At 37.3% G+C, this 15,092-nt stretch overlaps 1 protein-coding gene across 29 annotated transcripts in view; it reads right to left on the bottom strand.

Moving 5' to 3' along the window:
* Positions 1-15,092, bottom strand: part of AFDN (afadin, adherens junction formation factor) — a 145,800-nt gene that overhangs the window by 77,768 nt on the left and 52,940 nt on the right. For 19 of the 29 annotated variants that reach the window (XM_034963258.4, XM_055114335.2, XM_055114338.2 and 16 more), the window contains exons 6-9: positions 13,633-13,790; positions 4,793-4,904; positions 3,090-3,257; positions 213-257 (exon numbers count right to left, since the gene is read on the bottom strand). In XM_034963258.4, coding sequence (XP_034819149.2) covers positions 213-257; positions 3,090-3,257; positions 4,793-4,904; positions 13,633-13,790 — 483 coding nt within the window. The remainder of the gene's footprint in view (positions 1-212; positions 258-3,089; positions 3,258-4,792; positions 4,905-13,632; positions 13,791-15,092) is intronic. The other 10 variants (XM_063605549.1, XM_055114351.2, XM_063605547.1 and 7 more) reach the window with 1 other exon arrangement.

The raw sequence follows: 15,092 nt of genomic DNA, 5'->3' as shown, positions 1-15,092 counted from the left end.
GACACAAAACAAGCTTCCAGTAAATGAAATGAGTTCTAGATATGGAAACTTACTAGGTACAAATAAAATGACAGTACATTAAATTTCTTAAAATAGGTTATTTATATCAACTAAAAAACTGATACATAAGATATTTGGTCATTCAACACTATTCTGCCCATGAGGTTCTATTAGTGCTTTAGTTATAAAAGTAGTAGTAAGCATAGCATTACCTTCGTAAGTGTGATAGTTGTAGTAGGCAAAGTGATTCCTTCTCCCTGGGGTTAAGACACATGCCAGGACCCAGGTGAAGGCAGCATCAGCAGGAGAGAGACCATGCAGAACACGCGTAATAGGGAAGGAGGAGAAGAGACGCAGAGGGTGAACTTCAGTGAGACACGTTTCAAAGGAAGAAAAGGTACACTTCACCCATCAGCTTTTGTGAGGACAAGACTATACTAGTGCCCCAGTCAGTGTTTTAGAAACCAATGCAGACTGTTAAGGGAAACCACAGGACAACAGGTGAGTCACCAAGCAGCAGGACAGCAACAGTGAGTTAATCATACAGAGGGCTACCACCCCACTGGGCTGATTTCTTCTGTTTAAAGAACACATTCAAATCCAAAGCAAAGAACGAAATAATGTATTTCCCCCCATTTCTCCAAAAGACAATGCTGAGCTCATGACCACATCTCAAAAAACTCTTAACCACACCCAGCAGAACCTCAGCATTGAGGATATAATGCTTGGCTGACAATGTGCCCAGGGGAAATACAGTACTTATCCATTCATAACAAATCATTATGTATGAATATTATTTTCTCATAAATGGAAAATAGATCAATTTCATTCAGCATGCTGACTGTGAGCAATGCATAATAATGAAAACCTAAAACGACATCATGACTTAGTGAAAGAACATGGCTTTGGTGCAGGGAAGACCCTGGCCTTGCATTCAGGCCTGCCACCAACCCTTAGGTCACCCTTAAAATAGTGGCACCAGACCTGAACTTCAGACATTTGTGGAACAAGTTAAGCTATCCCACAGGCACAGGGCTCAGGAGAAGTCGGGACTAGAGGCAGAGTCACTTGTCACATGGCACTGTGATTCCCTCCCACTGTGTGAATTACCTGAAGGCAGGAAGGAACTTAATCCTTTTGTATCCATTGTTTTGCCTAAAGTAGAAGGGTCAGTGAATGCTGACTGAAGGCAGCAGAGTGCCATGAGGAATGCAGTGTATTAATAACCATGTAACAAATGCTGTTGCCAATATTTGGTGAAAAGTAGTACAGAACTGTGATCTACTCCACACCTACAAAAAAAAATTCTATACATTTGATTACCTGAGAGACTATAAGTATGAAAGAAGCAGTCGAAATAACAATTCTCACTAGAAGAGAAATCCCCAAGGTGAAGGGGTTTAATCTGTTTTGGTGCTCTACCTCCAAGGCCCAGAACACGGTATGACACACAACAAGTATTCAGTCAATATTTATCAAATGCATGCGTGAATGAATGAATTCTCATCCTGTCCCTGCTATCTACCAAAATAAACTGCCCATTACTCATCTGAAAGTTATTCTGTCAGCTGCTATTTATCAATTTCTCTAAGAACTCAACACTCTCAGATCCTCAAAAATTTGGATTTGGAGAAAACAATCATTAGTTTCTAGAATTTAATATAAAATTTTAAAGGGCAGACCCAATACCCAAAAAAGAGCCTAAAAAATTTTAAGTTCAAAAACTAATGGCTGCTTCATAGTTGCCATTCATTACCTCAGACAACCAAACATCAATGCTCTCACACACATTATAGACACACAACAATACTGGGATGTGTTTCCAAGCTACAGTGAGATAATAAAACTTCAAATAAACTTTCCACCCAGAGAACTGAGGTTAGCAACACCAATATATTCCTCACAAATAGCTAATCAATTAATTTTTTTAAAGTCCTGAAGCATAATTAGGTATAAAAGCTACTACCTAAAGCCACACTGCCACTAACTGTGGCATCAAAATGATACCATCACTTCCTGTATTTATATAACCTACTGTACCATGAGACTGCTGGACAACAAATATCGTATGTAATCATTAGTTAATTGCAATAACCTAGCTGTAAGAAACTAAACAAACCTTGCAAATAAAAATAAACTCTCAAAAATCAAAGAAGAAAAAATGTAATTCACGTTCATGGAGCCATATATCATACACATAACTGGTTCAATTTTCTGCTAATTTGCTCTGTGATTACTACTCGGGCTTTCTTTCGATGCAGCTTGGGATGGGGGTGCACCACTCTGATCTTCACAGTATTGTATAATGCAGGTCACATAATAGCATTTAATAATGAAATAAGAAATGAAGTAATGTTAACTGAATGATAAATGTCATGTACAGCCATGCACAGCATACATATGTGCAAATATACACTACCTAGGAATGTGTGTGTAAAACATTTCCTTAAGAATGCCCACGTATTTCTCTACTCAATGGCTAACCTGAAACGACAGCTTTAGTGTATTAAGAGTTCTACAAAAAAAACTTAGAGGACTCATGTGAAAATAAATGTAGTCTGTTACTTTAAAATCAAATAGCCTTCCTCTTACTAAGATGGGTTTCTTAGATATAAAATTTAAAGATATTCTTTTTAGACACTGTCCATGCATCAGAAACAACAGCCACACACACACACACACACACACACACACACACACACACACACACACACCCCTTTATGAAATCTGCCCTAGGTAAATACCAATTTGTCATTGTTGGTAGAGTAACTATTTTACTAAAGTTATCTTGGAAAAAAAAATTTTAGGGATTAAAATAATTTAAAATTGTCCATACACTAAATTTTGTTTCTGAATACTCATCTTTGTCCATGTGAACCATTTTTATGTAAACATATACGTATTTTACAACCTTAAGTTTTAATAATTTAAGAGAAATAAATGTTACGAGAGTTACTTTTAAAAAAATAAATGGCTAAAAATGTTAAGTCAGCCAACAGAAGACTACTTGAAGATGCATTAGAAAGTACAAAGATTTGAAGCTAAAAATGCACATTAATAATGTGTGCTGGTGTGACCAGTTTTCTCACCTGGGCTTAACTCTACTAAATAGGGCAGCTTCTCCGGAGGAAGGGTGGAGCCATAGCCAGACCCGTCAGCTCTCTCCTTTCCCTTGGGTGTCTTGCCTTCCAAGTGTTTCTTGGTTTTCTTTGGGATGTGGTCTGGTGGCCTCCTCTTCAACTGAAAGACTAAAATCCCTAGAACAGCAGCATGGGAAATCATCAGGCAGACTCAGGTTGGTCAGGATGGCCCGCTGACTGGCAGTCAACTGTGCAAAACTTTCTCAAAAAGATGCATGTAATTTAGGAACATCTGCCAAGGAATCACTGTGTACAGCTTACCCAATTCATACTTTTACTCAACAGAGGAAATATTAGCCTCTTGGTGTGTCTGAAAAGCTCTAGCAAGCAATTTCCAAAGACTACTCTAAATTAACAGCTACCGAAAGACATCATAAGCTTGAAAAAAACACACCAGGTTAAGAATAAATGCTTACATTAGTAAACAACTCTATGATCAGTAAATACATTCATACATATAAAAACCACATTCACACACAAATACACATATAAAAATGTACTTTTAGGGTGATAAGTACACCAAAATCTCAGAAATCACCACGAAAAAATTTATTCATGTAACCAAATACCGCCTGTTCCCGCAAAAGCCTATTGAAATAAAACAACAATTCTATTACTAACAAAATATATATGTATATTTTTAGTTGACCTGATTTTTATTAAATTCAACTTAAAGAATTTAGGCAATTTGCCTTTAATAAAATTTTAACTTTACACTGTTTTTAAAAAGTACTAAACAAGTGTTTTAAGGAGGATAGAAATTTGCTTGCTGAGAAAGATTTTTCAGTGTTTTAAAACTACCAATCTACATTCCATATTGACACGATTAAATGGCAATACATTTTTATGTCGTTATTAATGCAAGGCCCTCTATGGAGTTAACAGTTAACTTATGATGTGAATTTGAAAGAAAACCGTATTTTCTTAAAAACACAGCTTTAAACTTAAGACTGCTTTGAAATAATAAGGGAAAATTGTTTCAGTAGTGCAAAGTGAGAATTCATTATTTGAAATGACTAAATCACTGGACAATCTATAGGGTTACAGAAGTCATTTTCTCTATCATAACAAATTTGTCCAAACATCACACAGTAAATCTAGTCAGCATGAAATGTGTTTTCTACTACTGGTAGATACCAATGATCTTTCGCTTCTTGCTGTAGTGCTAATATTCTGGTTTCTTAATGAGATGTGTGATTTACCTGCAGTATCACCATTTGTTCAGTGTCTAACACATGAGACTCAGATAAGCTGAGTGTGGTCTTAGGGACAATGGCAACACTCAGGAATCATCAAGCAAGTTAATGAAGGAGGCAGAAAGCTCTACAGCAAAAAGCCATCCACGTGGAGAAACCCCATCTCTACTAAAAATACAAAATTAGCCAGGCATGGGGGCGGGAGCCTGTAATCCCAGCTATTCGGGAGGCTGAGGCAGGAGAATCGCTTGAAACCGGGAGGTGGAGCTTGCAGTGAGCCAAGATTGCGCCACTGCACTCCAGCCTGGGCCACAAGAGTGAGACTGTCTCAACAACAACAACAACAAGGCCATCCAAAAACATTTACGTACACATCTCCTACATCATGTGATAAGGTGAACACCTGGTATATCACGTAGGAATCTGGTGTAAGTAATCCTTTAATAAGGTTACTACCTTTGTCACTTGGCCATTCCCTGAAGATTTGTAAAGGACACTCATCATCATCAAGAATAATTTCTTTAGCACCCTTTTCATCAGAATGCTGGGCTCCAGGAGGAAGCATAACCTAAAAAAACAAAAATAATTAACTATGAATGTGCCAAAGTAACTAAGTTAACAAGTACTTAAAAGAACACATTTATTGCTTTTGAATGAATAAAATGTCACCGTAGAATTAAGCACTAGAAACAATTCTCACTCATCATCAAAATAATCATCAATAAAAGTGAAAGGTAACAGTCTATAATAAAAAGCTAAGCCAGCTGATTTGGCTGCTTTTAATCACCTGGTCCCTAAAAAGAGGTAGACTAAATTTTTTTTTTTTTTTTTTACAACTTTTTATATGGAAAGGCAGTACGGCAGTACGTAATGGTTAACTTCTGCGTAATTTCTTCACTATTGCAAATTTCAATCTCTCTAGTCCTTAACCCACCTTTTCACATTCAAACAATTGTTTTTATAAAGTGGGCTCATACAATATGAGATATCTTAGGATAACCACCATACAACAAGCCAGAATAGTTTTCGTTTTCTTGAAATAATCTCTTTATGATTAAATTTTAATCAGACCATTTAAATATATTACAGGGCAAGTCATTCATTCAACAAATGCTTTTAACCACCTGTTTCAATATACTGTATTCACTGAACTCCTAAAAATTCATAATGCTGTATTACTTTTTTATTACATTTTTACTAGAGCCAAACAATTTTTTTAATAATCTAAGAAAGCCCCCAAAACACTGTAATATGGAGGAGAGTGGGAGATGATGGTTGTCCAATATTCTTCTAGACTTTGGGCTAGTGCTCCATCTTCACTCTAACACACTGCTAACATGAACCAAAACAGGATTAGAGAGAATAAGAAAAGAAGGCCAAGTCACTGGCATGTGAACATTACTTCCAACCTGTAATTAATGTAATGATGTTATCTTAATAGACCTCACCACCCAAATGTATCCTCATGCTCACATACCAAATGGGTTAGACTCTTCTACAGAACCCTGTAATTTCTCTCTACACTGCTTCAATTACCTTAAAAAGACAAATAGACTGTAACACACCTTTTCATAAATTAACCAATCTTTCTTCATAGTGTTTCATATTACATTCAGTATCTTGGCTTAGAACACATACTACTTCAGGATCTGACCTTCACTCATCTCTTTAGTCTCAATCTTTACCAAACATTTAGAGCCAAGTCACATGGAACCAGAATCCTCACACTCGGCGACATATATTATGCTTCCATGATCCCTCCTGCCCCAACTTTCATGTCTAATAACATCCACTCATCCTTCAGCTTAAGTACAACTTCTCTAGAAAGCATTCAATGATTTTCATTCTAATAGAAAAGCTCCCTGTTTTCTATTTCTTAGTCTTTCTGTCTCCCTTTATTATAAGCTCTAAGGGCAGCTTCTTCTTATCCCAGGATAATATCTAACAAGGAGAAAATTTATTAAATAATTAAATAGATAAAATAATGAATAAAGAATACGAAAACAGCTACAATTTATAAAATGGCAACCTGGGCCAGGCACAGTGGCTCATGCCTGTAATCCTAGCACTTTGGGAGGCCAAGGCAGGTGGACTGCCTGAGCTCAGGAGTTCGACACCAGCCTGGGCAACATAGTGAAACCTTGTCTCTACTAAAAAATACAAAAAATTAGCCGGACATGGCAGCGTGCGCCTGTAGTCCCAGCTATTCGGGAGGCTGAGGCAGGAGAATGGCTTGAACCCAAGAGGCGGAAGTTGCAGTGAGCCGAGATCGTGCCATTGCACTCCAGCCTGGGTGACAGAGCGAGACTTCATCTCCAAAAGGAAAAAAAAAAAAAAAAAAAAGGCAAGCTGAGAAGATAAAGAATTTCAAGGTAAAACAATAATTACCTCCTGATTTGTATTGCCTAATCTTGCAAAAGAAAACTGGTTAGGAAATAACAGAACAGAAAACCAAAACTAGAAGAAACACTCAATGGAAATTATCAAATGACTTCATAAGGGACTGTCAATAAAATCCCAAGATAGGCTTTTATAACTTTAAAACCCTGATTAAGGTGCTCTTTCACTTTCTCATTTTCATCAGTAAAAATCAGCCAAAAATTACTGAAAAGAAAAAGATGTTAAAAAGTTTATCAGATGCAATTTTATAGAACAGTTTATTATTAAATAGACTTATATACACTTATCAACATCAACATTCCCTTGGCAAATACTGGAGCAACACCAGGTATCAGATGCAACACCAGGCATTCTTTTTTTTTTTTTTTTTTTTTTTTTTGATACAGTCTCGCTCTGTCACCCAGGCTGGAGTGCAGTGGTGCGATCTCAGCTCACTGCAACCTCCGCCTCCCGGGTTCAAGTGATTCTCCTACCTCAGCCTCCCGAGTAGCTGGGATTACAGGTGCCCACCACCATGCCCAGTTAATTTTTGTATTTTTAGTAGAGACAGGGTTTCAAGTTCCTGCCCTCAGTGTTCACACCACAACAGCTGAGGGACACAGCTCAGAAAGCATCAGGCCTCTGTTCAGTAGTACAGACCCTATGTACACTGCTGTTTTAACTAATAGTATTCTGACTTAGAAAACTTTGTACAGCAGTTACTAATCAATTGTAAGTATACGGACCACTTAAAAAACCCATCATATCCATGGACTTAATTATTCTATGGGTAAATTATCTCTCTTATATATACAATCATACTTGCTACATAGTTCTTGTGAATGGTAAGGGATTATCTTATAAGGCCCAGGATTGTAACAGAGCTCTCTTGTACTTCAAGTAACTGTCAGGGCAACACACCACAACGTCCTCCAGCTCAGGTATTTTTCCTTCAGAGAGAATGTACAATTACCTTGACTAAACAACCTTACACCCTTACCCCATCAATGCCCCACAGAGTATGGCAGAACTCTAGTTCATGACACTGTTTATCTATGAATTCTCATTTAAAGTATAAATTTTAAAATTTCACTTCTGAGAAGACTTTTTTCCTTCAATTTTATTGATACTATTTCTCACTACTTCCTACTAAAGGCCAAAGAAATAAAAAGATGCACCAAATTACCAAATACCCATGCTTATCTCTCTTCTCCCATCCCAATGAAATGAGCTTTGCTGTATTTCTTTCTGATTCTGAATAACACACGTTCACTGTAAAAAAAAAAAAATTCAAATACAGAAAAAGCACAAGGGAAAAAAAAAAAAACTACTGTGAGATTACTATATTTTTGTGACCATACTTTCAATAATTATCTTTATGCATTTATTTTATGAGATTCAGATCTTAATCATATAACACATTTTAAAAGTCTTTTCCTCCCTCTTTCCCTCACTTAGTTTGTAAGCTAGTATCTTTTCTAGGCATTTAACTTTCTCTTTGCTCATGTAAACATATACACAGCATTGTGTTATCTGGTTTTGTTTATGATGACTGCTTTTACAAAGACAGGGTATTCGTAAATGTACAGGCATACCTTGTTGCTTTATTGTGCCTCACGGATATTGCTCTTTTAAGAAAAAACAAATGTAAGTTGAAGGTTTGCGGCAAGCCTGCGTTGAGCACGCCTACTGATGCCATTTTTCCAACAGCATTGCTCACTTTGTGTCTGTGTGTACATTGTGTTAATTCTCACAATACTTCAAACTTTTTCATTATTATTATTAAATCTGTCATGGTGATCTGTGATCTTTGATGTTACTAATGTTTTGGGGTGCCATGAACTGCACCCATATAAGATGGCAAGCTTAACTGATAAATGTGTGTGTTCTGAATGTTCCACTCCCCATCTCTCTACCTCTCCTTGGCCCTCCCTATTCTATGAGACATAATATTGAAATTAGGCCAATTAATACCCTAAAATGACCTCTAAGTGAAAGGAAGAGCTGCACATCTCTCACTTTCAATCAAAAGCTAAAAATTGATTAAACATAGTGAGAAAGGCATGTCGAAAGCCCAGACAGGCAGAAAGCTAGGCTTCTTGGTGCCAGTCAAGTTATGAATGCAAAGGAAAACTTCTTAAAGGAAATTAAAAGTGCTACTCCAATGAACATATGAATGGTGAGAAAGAGAAACAGCCTTATTGCTCATATGGAGAAAGTCTGAATGGTCTGGATAGATGACCAAATCAGCCACAATATTACAGCCAATTCTACTCTAGAGCAAGGCCCTAACTCTCTTCAATTCTATGAAGGCTGAGAGAGGTGAGAAGGATGCAGAAGAAAAGTCTGAAGCTAGCAGAGGTTGATTTGTGAGGTTTAAGAAATGAAGCCATCTCCATAAAAGTGCAAGGTGAAGCAGCTAATGGAGAAGCTGCAGCAAGTTCTCCAGAAGATCTAGCTAAGACCACTGATGGTCACTACACTAAATAACAGATTTTCAATGAAGATGAAACAGCCTTCTATTGGAAAAAGCAGCCATCTAGGACTCTCTAGCTAGAGAGGAGAAGGCAAAGCCTGGCTTCGAAGCTTCAAAGAACAGGCTGATTCTTTTGTTAGGGGCGAATGCAGCTGGTGACTTTAAGTTGAGGCCAATGCTCACTTACCTTTCTGAAAATTCTGGAGCTTTTAAGAATTATACAAATCAACTCTGCCTGTGCTCTATAAATGAACAACAAATCCTAGATGTCAACACATCTATTTACAGCATGGCTTACTATTTTGAGCCCACTGTTGGGACCTACTGCTCAGAGGAAAGAAGAAAAAAAAATAAGATCCCTTTGAAAATATTACTGCTCACTGACAAGGCACCTAGTCACCCAGGCTCTGGTGGAGAGGTACAAGATTAACATTGTTTTCATGCTTACTAAAGCAACACTCACTCTGCAGCCCATGGAACAAGGAGTGATTTTGACTTTCAAGTCTTATTATTTAAGAAACACATTTAATGAGGCTATAGCTGCCATAGATAGTGATTCTCTGATAAATCTGGGGTGAAAACCTGGAAAGTATTCACCATTCTAGATGCCATTAGAATATTCATCATTCACGGGATAAGGAAAAATATCAATAGTGAAAGGAGTTTGGAAGAAACTGATTCAAACCCTATGGATGATTTGGAGCTGTGCAAGACTTTAGTGAAGGAAGTACATGAAGATGAGGTGAAAACAGGAAGAGAACTAAGATTATAAATGGGGTCTGAAGATGTGACTGAAATGCTGCAATCTCATGATAAAAGTTGAACAAACAAGGAGTTGCCTCTTGTGAATAAGCAAAGAAAGTAGTTTCTTATGGAATCAACTCCTGGTGAAGATGCTGTGAACACTGTTGAAATGAAAACAAAGGATTTCAAATATTATATAAACTTAGTTGATAAAGCAGTGGCAGGGGTTGGGAGGACTGACTTCAATTCCGAAAGACATTTTACTGTACATAAAATGTTATCTAACAGTATCATATGCTACAGAGAAATGTTTTGTGAAAGGAAGAGTCAATCAATGCAGCAAACTTCATTTGTTGTATTTTAGGGAGTTGCCACAGCCAACCTAACTAACCTTCAGCAACCACCACCCTGGTCAGTCAGTGGCCATCAACATCCACGCAAGCCCCTGCACCAGCAAAAAGATTCTAACTTGCTGAAGGCTCAGATGACTGTTAGCATTTTTTAAGTAATAAAGTATTTTTATACTAAGGTAGGTCCATTTTTTCTTAAACACAATGCTACTGCACACTTAAATAGACTACAGTATACTAAAAGCATAACTTTTATGCATCTTGGGAAACCAAAACACTCCTGTGATTTACTATACTGCGATGCCAGATTTACCGTGACGGTCTCTGGCATCGAACCTGCAACATCTCTGAGGTGTGCCTGTATATACCTCCAGGTCAACTGGTAGAGATTTAACTGACGTTGCAGAGCAACACGTCACTGAGTGGTAGAAGCGTTCCTTAGTGCTGGGCTTGTTGTCTGCTTTTTTATTGCTATGCACAGAATACTGCAAAAATAAATGCTCATAGAAATATCCTCAGGAATTTACTGGCTATTTGTTTATTTTAGATGTCACAACTAGTATTTACCACCATATTTCTAAACAATGTGTCCTTATTGCTATTTACCTTCAGTCTTGGACATTATCTCCAATCTCAAGTGCGTGCCGTTCAGCACTACTGCAGAGGAATCTTCTGGACTTTCCTTCCCCATCATCCTTGGAATTCCCTTCTCTTGATAGATTCTATTCTTGAATTCTCCCTCTCTCTCTTTCTTGGCCTACTCCATCATTCTGCTGGACAATGTCCTCCAGCACTTTTTTGAGATAGGGCACATGGGAGGTAAATTTTTGCCTTGTATGTTTTGAAACGTCTTTATTCCATCCACGTAACACCTGGCTGACAGTCTGGATGGGGAATCATTTCACTCTGCATTTGAAAGTACACGGCATGCCAGATACCATAGTTACTGTTGAGAAGACTAGCACCAGCCTTACTCCCCAAACCTTTATATGCAACTTGAATCTTTTTCTTTTGAATCATTCTTTTTAATACTAGTTTTCTGCAGTTTCAAAATAATAAGCTTTGGTTTGGGTCTTTGTCAAAGCAATTATACCATTATTCAGTGGGCCTTTTCAACCTAGAAACTAAACTTCTTCAGTCCTGAGAGATTCTAGCAGTATTTCCTTGATAACTTCCGTCTCTCCATTTCCTTTGGTTTTCTTTTTTGTTTGTTTGTTTTTGAGACAGAGTCTCGCTCCGTCGCCCAGGCTGGAATGCAATGGCGAGATCAAGGCTCACTGCAACCTCCCGGGTTCAAGTAATTGTCCTGCCTCAACCTCCCAAGTAGCTGGGATTACAGGTGTGCGCCACCATGCCCAGCTCATTTTTTTTTTTTTTTTGTAGTTTTAGTAGAGACAAGGTTTCGCAATATTGACCAGCCTTGTCTCAAACCCCTGACCTCAAAGTGCTGGGATTACAGGAGTGAGCCACCATGCCCGGCTTCCTTTTGATCCCCCTTTAGTATATGTTAAATATTCTACACTAATAATCTAAATATCTTGTCTGTTTTACTTCTTTTTCTGTTTGATCTGTATTTAGGTAGATTTCCTTATTTTCTACCTATCTTATTAACATTTTCCCCCCTCTATCGCTTATTTACTTTATATATTTTTTATTTCTAAGAGTCCTTTCTCCGTCTGTTTCTTTTTCCAGCATTCTAGTCTTATTTCATGGATGCACTATTTTCTTTATCTCTGTAAGTCTTAGTGTTGTCAAACTTCCATCTGTTCTCTCCAGTTTCTCCCTTTTAGCTCCAGTTTTCTTAATGTTTCTGTTATCTGTCCCCGTTTTAAAGGTACTTTTTTCAAATGTCTGTTGAACCTTGGCTATCAACATTTGACAGCAAGTCCCATGAAAGCTGAATGTAAAGGCTATATATGTGGGCAAGGGTTACTGTTGCTAAGTCTCAGAGTGATGTTATTAGACCAGAATTTTCGAAGGTCCATTTTTATACAGATCTTTCTTTCAACAAGTGCCTTCTGAGAGGGATCCATAAATCTTCTAGCCATCAGTATTCTGGGTACAGTCTTTCACTTCATCCTCCTGTTTTCAGTGAAGACCCTTGTCACCTTGTGCTACTCCTGTTACCTCCAAATCCAAGGACTCCATTCAATACCCACCCACCTCCCATCAGTTTTACTCTAGCCTTCAGCAGTTAGGGTAGGGAAGTGAATCCGGTGGAGTCTGCCACTTCTTACAGAAACTTTCAGCCCAATTTCTTCTTTTCAGCCCAACTTTCAACACTGCCTTAGAAAGTTCCAAAGCCTCTAATTCCTGAGTCTTCCTGGGGCTGGGATACACTTGCCTGCTTTGTCTTGATGTCCTCCCAGCAAGATTTCTCTGGTCTGGCAAGTCAGAGACCTCTCATTTACATCTGCAAAATTCCACAGACTAATCTCTGGTCATCTCATCTTTCATTCTCTTTGTTCTTGTGCATTTAAACAAATTTTTCTTCCTTTATTGTCATTTTAATGTGAGAAAAACATGATTTCCCATCTACTGTCAGCTAAAGTTGGGCTGTATTCATAAGCTTCAAATCACTAGTTTTTCCAACTCAATGTAACTTCTTAGCTTCTCAGCAAAAACATAAAAGTTATAAAACTCAAACAACACACCCTTTTATTTAATTCTACCTGTAGCTAACCAGAGAGGCACAAGACCTCTACACTGAATACTATGAAACACTGCTGAGAGAATTTAAAGCACTAAGTAAATAAAGAGATACACTCTGCTCACAAATTGGAAGACAAAATATTGTTAGGATGAGAAGTCTCTCAAAGTTGATCTACAGAGGCAATGCAAACCCAATCACAATCTCAGAAGGTTTTGGGTAGACACTGACAAACTGATCCTAAAATTTATAGAGAAACATAAACAACCTAGAATAAACAAAACAACTTTTAAAAATCATGAACAAAATTGGCACATACTTTACATAATTTTAGACTTATAAATCTACAGTAATTAAGGCAGCTTGGTATTGGTAAAAAGATAGACATATGTATCAATGGAACAGAAAAGAGACCAGAATAAGAACCACAAGTATATGTGGTCAATTGATTTTGGGGTAATTTTCATTTTCTTTAATTTGCCTTTTAATATTTTTCTTATTTTATAATAGAAATATGTATTACTTTTGTAATGGAAGGGAGACTGCTTTTTAAAAATATATATTTAGCACATGATTTGTAAATTATCAGATTCTAAATGATATGGTAGGCTGAAAATCTAGGTTTAATTTGATTTAAAGAAAATCTACCATTTAAATGTGAAGTAGAAAGAACTACTGATTTGATAAAGTTCCTTACCCGGGCGATGCAGTAATCCTTAGGGTTTTCTTTTTCCAGACCATACTTCTCTAAAGCTTCAGCCACAGCAAAGTCTGCAGGATCTGTAGTAGACAGCAGGATTGTCTTGTAGGGAATATTTGGTTTTAAACTATCTGCATAAATTCTCAATGTTCCACCTGAAAAAACATTTTGACATCTTTGAGTACAACTTACTTTATGCCAATAACAGAGATAGCTAACATTTACAGTCACTTGAGAAAAAGGTACCTGCATTCTAGCTAAAATGAGTGCAAAGACAATCTGCCTAATAACTATTGTTTCATTTCCTGTTAGATAACATATAATAGCAGTAACTAGTTGATCTAGTGACACTTAGAAACCATGAACAATCCAGCATGACAAAGATCATTTTCATCTTCTCTCTTCAAGCTAAAGGAGTTTTTAAAAACAATGAACTGATTTCCGTATCTATAGTGAGGAAAGAAAAGAAAGGAACTCCAGAATTTCTCTATGGTGCTGCTCTTTATTCAATTGCTTTGCGATTTCCTTACCTATATATTATTATATACCTATTTCTCCCATTTTCCTACTTCCTGATCATCAATCTGAAAAAAACTAAAAACCCAGATAAAGTTAAATATTAACCCACTAAATAAATCCATTTTTAAAAAGTGAAGTAGGAACCAGGAGATCTCAGGTGCTCAAGGCCAAAGATTTTTCATAAGAGATTTGCCAACAGAGCAGAGTTCTATTTTTACTTCCAGGCACTACAAACTACAATGTCCTTTATAGCTGTGAACTTATTTAGGGGAAAAAAAGAAAACCAACTACAGCAGAGCAATTTGGATATCCTGACATTTTCTTTTGTTTCTTTTTAATGGAAATCTACATGTGTATGTCATAATATTGTCACTTTTGGTGTCATAACCTGCTTTCTACCTATGGTCCAAGATTAATATAACCTGAAATCTGAAGTCCAGATGGAAGGATAATGAGGGAAGAAATTAAGATAGGTTCCACAGTCCCATTATGACACTGTGACCCTAGGTATGCACTCTGGCTTCTCTAACTCTCAATTTTCTCACCTGTAATTTAAGAGAGCTAGATTAGAAAATCTGTGGGTTTCTTGAAGCAAATTCTTAATTTCCATGATTCTATTACTTTTTAATTCTAATGCAGTTATTTCAGTTACGGAATATTTCTCATACTCTCTTTTTCAACAAGTCTGGCATGAATTGCATTTTGATAACTTAGCTCACAGTAAAATCATGTTGGTCTTTTAAGAAACCAACTAGTCCACAGTAGTATTAGAATATGGACCTGCTAAGCCAGACCAGGGGAATCACAGGTTGCAGCACATCTTTACCATGTGCCCACTCACACTGCCCAGGGGCTCTCCTGTTCCAATGCAGAGGAACAGCAATAAGCAGGTCAGATGATATTCCTGCCTCAACAGCTTACATCCTGTGGTTGGGAAG

Source organism: Pan paniscus, chromosome 5 (genome assembly GCF_029289425.2).
Source record: "Pan paniscus chromosome 5, NHGRI_mPanPan1-v2.0_pri, whole genome shotgun sequence".
NCBI lineage: Eukaryota > Metazoa > Chordata > Mammalia > Primates > Hominidae > Pan > Pan paniscus.
Note: the sequence above shows the minus strand (reverse complement) of the source record. Positions and strands in the feature narration are given on the sequence as shown.